The sequence below is a fragment of the Lycium ferocissimum genome, chromosome 8 (genome assembly GCF_029784015.1).
Source record: "Lycium ferocissimum isolate CSIRO_LF1 chromosome 8, AGI_CSIRO_Lferr_CH_V1, whole genome shotgun sequence".
Lineage (NCBI taxonomy): Eukaryota > Viridiplantae > Streptophyta > Magnoliopsida > Solanales > Solanaceae > Lycium > Lycium ferocissimum.
In genome coordinates, this window is record NC_081349.1 from 9,687,315 (window position 1) to 9,697,063 (window position 9,749).

The 9,749-nt window shown below is 32.6% G+C and overlaps 1 protein-coding gene across 2 annotated transcripts; it reads right to left on the reverse strand.

Annotated features, from left to right (window-relative positions):
* Nucleotides 1-3,767: 3,767 nt before the first annotated feature.
* Nucleotides 3,768-9,428, reverse strand: LOC132067188 (uncharacterized). Of its 2 annotated transcripts, XM_059460342.1 has the most exons (15): nucleotides 9,131-9,428; nucleotides 8,251-8,348; nucleotides 8,037-8,148; nucleotides 7,806-7,928; nucleotides 6,629-6,733; nucleotides 6,003-6,086; nucleotides 5,798-5,913; nucleotides 5,597-5,698; nucleotides 5,398-5,511; nucleotides 4,970-5,026; nucleotides 4,826-4,892; nucleotides 4,686-4,739; nucleotides 4,503-4,577; nucleotides 4,234-4,269; nucleotides 3,768-4,074 (listed from the first exon to the last, which is right to left on the reverse strand). In XM_059460342.1, exons 2-15 carry the CDS (start codon nucleotides 8,268-8,270, stop codon nucleotides 3,964-3,966), a joined length of 1,176 nt encoding a protein of 391 aa, XP_059316325.1. In that variant the 5' UTR covers nucleotides 8,271-8,348; nucleotides 9,131-9,428; the 3' UTR covers nucleotides 3,768-3,963. The 2 variants fall into 2 exon arrangements, with proteins under 2 accessions (XP_059316325.1, XP_059316326.1); XM_059460343.1 differs by lacking the exon at nucleotides 8,251-8,348.
* Nucleotides 9,429-9,749: the final 321 nt, after the last annotated feature.

Here is a 9,749-nt window from a genome sequence, read left to right on the forward strand (position 1 = left end):
TAGAAGCAGAGAAGAGGTAAAGTTGCTTTTATCCACTCCTATGTTTTTTTTTTTCCTATAATATAAAGGTCTCTCCTCTCCTGTACAAATTACCTCCACATGGAGACCTTTAGATTTGCCACACCTGTCCAATTTCAAGTCCAGATTTTGTCACTTTTTAATCAACCAACCTAGCCACACAGTTATAAAGCGTTCTTAGGGTTCCTTTCATCCGGGATTTCCGCACTAAAATATTGACTCCCGATAATTTAGGCTGTTGTTCCTTTGAATTAAGAAAATACATGTCTAACATGGATATTTAATACCGTAGCACAACATAAACAATGTGAATCACAATTATACTAAGTGCCTGTTTGGAAAGCCACCAGGTCATTGGAATTGGTGTAATTACTACCCTAGTAATTACACAAATTAAGAATTATACAAACATTATAATTATAATGACGCATTTTGTTTATCATAATGCGATTACAAGCATGCTTTGTTTGGTTACACATGTGTAATTATACAATTAGTTAATTTAAAAATAAAATTTAATTATAAAAATTCTAAAATTAATATTTAAAAAATATGTGCATATATAAATGATATTAAATTAGTTATTTAACAATACATTGTTTCTTGAAAATATGTTAATTAATAATCATATATTTGTAATTAATATTGTAAAAAATTATTGATATTTAATTTCAAATTAATAATATTTTAATTTTAATTGATTATAAAACTTAAAAGCATACCTTTTTTGTGAGAACATTATGGGATTGGATATTTGACAAAAAATAATATTTATAAATATAATGCCATAACATTATTCAAATGTTTGACAATAATTCTATCAATTGTAAGTGAAAAATAAACGGCATGCAATGTGAAATAGCAAGCCAATAGTACTAAAGAAAATATTTTAAAATCGAAAGTATAACCTAAATTCAAGTTTCAACGTAACATAAGTAAATATTCCTATAATTCAAAAGAAAGGGAAAATATAAGTCTACAATCTCATTCACAACGAAATTCTACTTTAATAACGTCACTCATTATATACCAAGTTTGTTAATGACTCATTCTTTCTAATATTAAGAGATGTAGTTTCAAAAATTAGAATATTACCATGGTTATGCTAAATGAATAAAATAAAAAACTAAAAAAAATACGAGCAATTACATGGAACCACAAGAAGTAAAGGTTGGGAATGAAAAGAAAGGAAATGAAATATAAATACTATAAATAGAAAAATATTTTAAAAAATAAAAATAATTAAAAAGTAAAAATAAAAAGAAATTAAATAATAGAAATAAAAATAAATTATAAAATAAAAGAAATTAAAATAAAATAAAATAAAAAAGAAATTAAATAATAGAAATAAAAAATAAATTAAAAAAGAAAAGAAATTAAAATAAAATTAAAAAGAAATAAACTAAAAAGTAACCTTATAATTACAGGGTGCAATTACACCCAATTCTCAGCCGCCTCTTGAGAATTGGAGAGTGTAATTACACCCTCTCAATTACACCCAATTTCCACCTAACTGTGTAATTACCTGATCAAACAAACAAAGCAACCGTGTAATTACACCCAATTCCAATTACCTGGGTGGCTTTCCAAACAGGCCCTAAATTTTTTAGCTTCGTCTCACTAATATGAAGAATAAACTTATAATATTATAGAGAAAGGTAGGGAGCATGGTAAAGTTATCATAAAATAAAAAAAAGTAGGGCAAAAAATAAAATATTACGTATTAATTAAATACTTTAAGCAAGACAAAAATGAGTAAAATAAATAAAGTAACGACGTGACCAGACCAGTTTGATCGTCACATAAAATGGAATTTTTCATTTTAATGTGGGATGTATTTAATGATAAGATACAATAATATTTAAGTAACAATCAAGACAAACTAAATATTATATTTAAAACGGAAAAGGGCCAAAAATACCTCCAGCGTATGAAAAATGGCTTACAAATACTATCAATCCACCTATTGGTCCTCCAACCTTTTTTTTTCAGCTCAAAAATAGCCCTCAAACTAACACTCTAATTTAAAAAATTCATGTGACTTATTATGATTGGCCACATATATTATTTAATTTAAAAATTAAACTAGCTCACTTTTATATCCAAACCTGCTTAACTCATATTATCTGACCCGTTGTTTCAACCCAAACCCACATTCCATTCTTAACCTTCTTGTTGAAGAAATTGCATGGTTTATCCTTCAAATGGGCTTTGATGAAATGCTAGTTGCCCTAGGATCGCCTATGAGGGATGGAGTCGAGGCGGCCCAAGCTTTTGGGGAGTAGCAGAAGCAGTTTTTTGGAAGCTTAAAGAAATACCTTCTGCCCAAAAACACTTATTTGAAAAGCACTTTTGAAAAAAATACACTTAGAAACGCTTTTTAAAAGTTGGGTCAAACACTAATTATTGCTCAAAATTGCTTTTTAAATTAATTTGGCCAAACACAAATTGTTTTTCACCAAAAGTACTGTTTTGAAAAAAATACAATAAGCTAATTTTAGAAGCTTGGTCAAACAGGCTATTTGTTAAGTAACTATTTAATTAATGTACAAAATTAGGGAGATTTTTCCCATATTAAATTAGGGACTTAAAGAAGTTATTTCCAGGTGATGATGTGTCTGGGGTTCTCATTTGGTTTTGCTATTGGTCGGCCTTTAGATTAGCTGACGTGGATGAACAAAAGTATTCCTATTGGCTGGTTATTTAAGTATGTTGCACAAACATTTTTCATTTTTCAACGTGGCAGGAATATTGATACGTAAAAAAAGAAAAATAATCCTATCACTATTATTATTTATTTATTGAGTCAACAAAAAGTTTGTTGACAGAAAGAAGTAGAAAATTATTTTATTTAGTTATAAATTTAAAAATATTTTAAATATATATTTTTAAAATACAGAAATTAATACTCGATTTCACTTTGAAATTTTATGGATTTGCGACTTCTGAACCTACATTCTTTTGAGGACGAAGAAAGCACAGTTTACATCACTAATTACTAAAGTGTTGAATCTTCTAGTACAAACTATTAAGTTTGAAGGAACATCAATATTTATGCTGAAAAATATATCAACACTTGGATCTATGCATGTTAAAGATAGATTTATGATTTGAAATTTATGAATTTCCACAACAATCTCAAATTACTACTCCCTCCGTCCATATTAGTTGTCCACGTTACTTTAAATATTCATCCCAAAATACTTGTCCATTTATAAAATCAAGATAGAATTAATTAAATTTTTCCTACTTTGCCCTAAACAGTAATTATTTTTTAAAGTAACCAATATTAATTAGACTGCAATTAACTGAAGAGAGATAAGGCTAATGTAGTAAAAATACACTTTTATTTATGAATTCTTAAAGAAGGTGTAAAGGAAAAATTGGACAAGTAATATGGTATGGAAGGAGTATCCATTAATAGAATTCATTATTAAATATTTATAGATATTTAATGTGCAACTTAATACATATACAACATCTGGAAATAAGCTATTGCGTTCGTGTGAAATTCACAAATAACCACTATTTAAGCTGTGTACTAGAGTTTCATCTGTACTTAAAACTCGATGATTATATTTCAAAAACAAAGCCAAAACTTTTCTTTGCCTCTCATTTTTAAACCCCCTCTTCTTTGACTCTCCCTGTTTAAACCAGCCTCCTCTAATATGCTTGTTGAGACTACTGAAAGTAAAGTGGTTTTAATACAAAGTATTATACCTCCACTGACTATAGTAATATTGCGAATATTCTTTCTAACTTTTTTTATTATAAAATAAAAGCACGTCGCGATCATGTAGGATACTACTAAAGAAGCTCTTCAATATTCCTTCATTAATGTAATGTATCTTAACAGCTATGGCTATCAATTTTACATGATGGAACCACCTATAATCCTAGGCAAAATTGCCAAGACTGTATACTGTCAACTTTGATCATGTTGACTTAATGATCAACTTTGGAAGGATCAATTCCTTTTGACTTGAAATAGGCTTTCTCTGCATTTGCTACCCTAGATTGAAACATTGTCCATTCCTTTCTACATCTCTCCCTCACCTGCCACAACAACACACAAGCTTTAATAAATCACACTGCAATTCACCTGCTTCAAGTTTTGAGGTGGAAAAGGATGAAACACAAGTAGCTAAACAGACATATTACAAAGGAAATATGTAGAGCTACTTATTGTAACAAATGTAACATAGAATTACTTACCCCTTTCCAAGGAGCCTGTCCATCTTTTGCTTGCCCCTGTATAGAGTGAATGAGGAAAGGAAAAAGTGGTCACTTTGGTGTAAAAGCCAATAATTATGTTAGATGCCTAAATACATTTCATAAATTAAAGGTCGCTCAGGCTTGTCAAGCTTTTCAATATTTGTAAAAGCTAGGATTACATCCACTTTTGCCAAATAAACATATAACATGTCTCCTAATGTGCGGGAACGGAGTTTCAACAGTTGGCTACATTCACTTCATCATGTTACCTCATTTCCAAGGGAAGGGACACCTTGATGAACAATCCATTGAGCATCTACAACTCCAATTTTCTTATGAGCAGGCTACAAAAGAGAATGTACACTTAGCGCCTTTGAACAATTTGGTACATGACAAATGCATGTGAAAGAAAGTTGCCAGGAGACTGAAATCATTGGATGAGCTGAACTTACCTCAACGCATTTACGAAGTGCGAAGTCAAGTCCCCAACCATGTACCAAGTCATTCTACAAGTGACAAAACAACACAGTCAATCTCAACAAAGCACCACATCCAATACCTTCTCCGTGTTTAATGTTTCAAGATGCGGTACCTGAATCATATACCACACACAACGCCATGCATCTCGTGAAAAGACGGGAGCCATGATCTCAATGAATCTGAAAACAGAGAACACTACGTGGTAAGGAAAACTTAACAACTGAAAGAAAATAGCAAACAGGAGAACTATTCATACGCTGCACATGGAGGCAAATGGGGGTCTGGGCACCAGCCTGGTTTCTCTTCTGTTATCCTGATTAGAAAAATCAAGAAAAAGGAAAAATTAACTGAGAGAAACTCAAATATCAAGACGTACATAACAGTTTAAAGGATGAGAATGAAACAGGACTCCTGAATAAATAATAGGGATTTTTTCATTTTTGGCCCCTCGGCCGAAATTAATTATGGGCGCTAGCCAAAATATACAAAACCTACACACTGAGTATGTATATTATATGTATATTTAAGTATATCATATGTATATTTAGGTATGCAATATGTATATTATATGTATAATTATACCTAATAATACAAAACCTATACATTTGCTAGCTATTGTTCTTTTGAGCGGTCCAAAAATGTAATTATCCCTAAATATAATATCATAGGATTCCAGGCTCTTACGTGTGAACTTCACGATCACCTCTTCTCTTTGTCATTTGCCATGTTGTTCCTCTCCTGGGATCTAAACCTGGCTGCGAAATTTCCAAACCATGCTTCTTGACAAGTTTAATGTACCTGGAATAGGACGGATCAATTCAGAAAAACTAAGATATTGAGTCAAATCAGGCTGTTAATCACAGGAAATTACACGAAACCTTACTCCTTGGCATCAAAATGCTCAACTCCTAGGTCTTCATCCCAGATAAAAATATAGTCATATGGGGCAACAATGTCTGGGTGCAGAAACCTTTTCGCATACCACCTATTAAAGAGGTAAAGTTCTTGTCACTTACAAGGTTTAAAGAATCGCTTAAAGTTGATAACAGTTACCACGCCAAAACTACTTTATCATATTACTTACCATTTTGTTTGTTTCCGAACGCTCACGTGGATGGCTCGTTTTGACCACTCAAATTCATCCCATTCAGTTGTGTTACCATCATAGTGAAAGAGAAGAATTGTGAAATCGTCTGAGAACTGCACAGGCGAAATGGTTAGGATGACGTGGAATTGGGAATATAGAGAGGGGGGAGGAAGGACCTACTAAAGTTAACAGACTAATATACCTTCTTTACAGCAGCATCAATGTTATGCTTCTGCTTAACACCAACAGTAAATGTTACAAGATATTTTGGCTTGCTGGGTAGATCCTGCAGATAAAATATGATTAGAAGCTGCCTCTTCCCAAATTTCTTTCTCGGTTTGTCAGTAAAAATGTCTTCATTCTTAAGATTTGCAAATTGCAACATTGATCTGGCTTAGCGCATGGCAAATAAAATCAAGTTTTGTGATGTAGTTTGCTAAGGAAAACACTTAGATTTTACCCAAACCAACCTGGGACGGAGGTGGGTAACAAAGGACAAAGTTACAGGAAGATAAGTCTTTTTTAGCTTATAAGAGTGTATTCTGCTAAAAGCTTACGTGACAAGAAGCAACTCTGAATGTCCTAACATATTAATTATCCTACATTTTGTAAGGTGTATTATAGCGAGATTTGCAGAACAAGGACTCCAGAAAGACATAAAATGTTATACTTCCAACTCTTGCCAAGCAATTCTGAATGAGCAGGACTAATAGAATGGATCTTAGTAAAGAAATAAGTGTTTTAAGTCCCCATCATTCATGGGTTAGCACCTGAGGCTAAGAGTGTAGGTCGATAGAGTTCATACAGAAGTTGTAACAGGACACTTACCTCACTGGGTTTTCCCCACAATCTCCGGGGATAGTAGTCGGACTCAGAAGCAACGATCTCTGGAGGTAATCTTTCTGCCCCTCTTGGGTTTGATGGGACCCAAATCTGATCAGAACAAGGATAACTATCAGATAAAAATGTGATTTTATCTTAGCTTGCATAATCTCAAAACATCAAACACCCAGTCACATATATGAAGAGGTAAAGAAGATAAAGTTGGAGAAGGTTGATTAGCCACTTGAACTTTCCAATGTAGCATTCTAGAAAAGCTCAAAAACTCCTGGACTCCCTAATAATACACATATAGGACTAAAGAACAAGTTCTTCCAACAATCCAACCTGGACTGCTTTTCTGCAGTTACAAATGGTAAGTGGTAACTAAGGCAAACATGTGCCTGCCGTTTACCTAAATATGATGCTAAAGCATCTATTGAGAGTGCAACTCAAAAGTTACAATGAAAAAAAAAAAAGGTTGGAAGATTGTTATGTATTTTTATCAGTTGCTATGCAGGATAGGCTTGAATTTGGAGTGTTTAGCTTCGATATAGTGTTGATGACCGCCCCTGGGGCTTTGGTCTAACTCTAACAGTGCAGTGCATGATGTGGGGGTAGGCGCATGACATGGTTCAAACCATGCCAAGACAAAACCCTGGTATTTAAGTGGAGAAGGGTAAAGGCCCAGGCCTATTCTCTGCTGAGTTTCGAACTGTGTTCCACTAGCCGTCAGTGATTCTCGGTTAACCAAAAAAATATAATAGTGTTGATGACCATATATGATCAGGGATCTATGGAAAGCCATCTGCCACTCAATGTGCATACACACTCTTTTAAAGGAAAACAGCAAGAAATATGTATTTGCACAAGTGTCTTCACATTTCATGATTAGAAAGCTTCAGTATTGTATATGTTAAGTGATACACAGGAGTAGTGAGTATCCAAACTGTACATATTCATTTACTTAAAGAGATCCTGTTCTCCTTGCTATATTTCACAATCAAGAACATGACAGGCTAAAATTTCTATAGAATTGTCACTTCTGGAAGAACTGAAGAAAGAAGGCATACGAAAATAAATATCTTAAGCAATTGCAGTGAAATAATAGTTTATACTGCTTGCCAAAACTTATCTTGACCTATAAATCAATTTTCTGCGGGCAAGGAAGGAAAGAAGCATATACCTTTAATTGATCTGTAGCATTCTGATTTTTGATTGAAGAATCTGTATGCGTTTGGGCTGAAACAATATTGTTTCTGTCTCTAGCAATTGGGAAGTTGCTTACGATACTGGCTGTTATATTTAGCTGCCAAATTGGACCAAAAAAAGTTGCTTTATTATACATATGAAATTACAACACTGCACAAATAAAAACAGTACATGATTGTATGTGAACGGAAGGCATTATCCATACCTTGTTTAATGAGCTAGTAGGAAATGAAAGTCCTATAAATAAGCCAAAAATGATTCCGCAACCTATGGAGAGAATAAGCCTCATAGTTTCAGCTGACTTTAACGAATTGGAACTGCAAAACATGCTTCAAGAGTTAGAGATATTATTATGGAACAGACAATAACATCACAAACTTGGTATTTTTAATCACAAGAAAAGCTGCAATTGAACGTACCCGCGTCCAAAATTCCTCATGTTAAATACAGTATCTTGAATTGATAAGTACAACCAAACTAGTCAAAGAAGCTTTACTGCCCCCCAAGTAAGTATGATCTGAAATATCAAAAAGATAGGTATGATCTGCTCTGCAATCAAGAAGTTAAGTCACACCATCCACCAAATAAAAAAGAGTTAGCAAGCTAATGATCCTCTCTTCCTTTGCTCTCAAATTAGAAATTAACTACCTTGCCTCAAGCTCTTAGCATCTCATCCTTGTCCACAAAACACAAACTCAAAGAGTAAAAGTTTCTTAACCAATAAAGAACTGCTAAAAGGTTTCCTTGTACACTAGATTGCCTCCGGTGGTCTTTTATTTATACTAGATACATTAAGACCAAACCTGATATTCAAAGAGCGCCTAACGTAACTATACAATCCACAATCAACTACAAAATTGGCCATGTGCCTGGCTTTGACTATAGTAACTTGAACAGCCTTCCCCCCCATAGATCAAGCACTATTACTAATTTCAATTCCTCAATTCTATGTCCCCCAAAACAAGCAACTATATGTCTTATTTGACCTAGTCAACAAAAATCATCCCATCTTTCAATACAAAACAGGCTAATACTTCCTTAAATTTAAAGGAAAATCAGTACATATAACTTCAAAACATATTCTCCTCTAAACAAGTTAGCTCCACAACAAACAAACAAATTAAAATTGTCACAGCAAGTTCCCATCAAAACAACACACAAAAGCACAAAACTAATAAATTTTAAAAATTAACTCTTGTCACCTAATCAAATAGGAGTATATAACAATAAAGACACACAAAGATTACACCTTTCAAACATACAAATTCAAAAGACAGTTTTTTTTTTTTTTAGAATTACCTGTAAAAATAAGCAAACCCCACAAAAATCTTGAAGTGAAACAACAAATGGAAGCCTAATAAGTAGTTTTGATTTAGCTTATTAGCAACTACAACACCTGTTAGCTAATATTAGCCTTTTGGGTATCTATAAATAGGTAAAAAGAACCAAGTTGAAGCAAGAAAAATATGTGAAAGGGGAGAAGAAAAATCGTGAAGTATTAAGCACAAAGCTTGTGTTTAATGACAGAGAAAGAGAGGGGAAAAGTACAAGTATAGAAGAGGTAGAATTGCTTTCATTTACTATTTAAAAAGTCTGCTTAAGGTTGGATTATTTAGTGTCCTCTTTGGACTATATAACAAATTAATTAATGTTGAAGATTAATATGGGTTAAAACTTAATGACTTTGTGTTAAGTAACTGTTTTAATTTGTCTTCTAAATTAGGGACTTTTTTTCCCATACTCTCTTTATTTAATATTAGTTGTCCACATTACTAAAATTATTCGTTTCAAAATACTTATTCATTTATAAAATTAAGATAGAATAATTAAAATTTTCTATTTTGACCTTAACATTAATTGCTTTTAAAAAATAATATTTATTATAGTGCAATTTATTAGAGAGAGATAAGAGTAATAT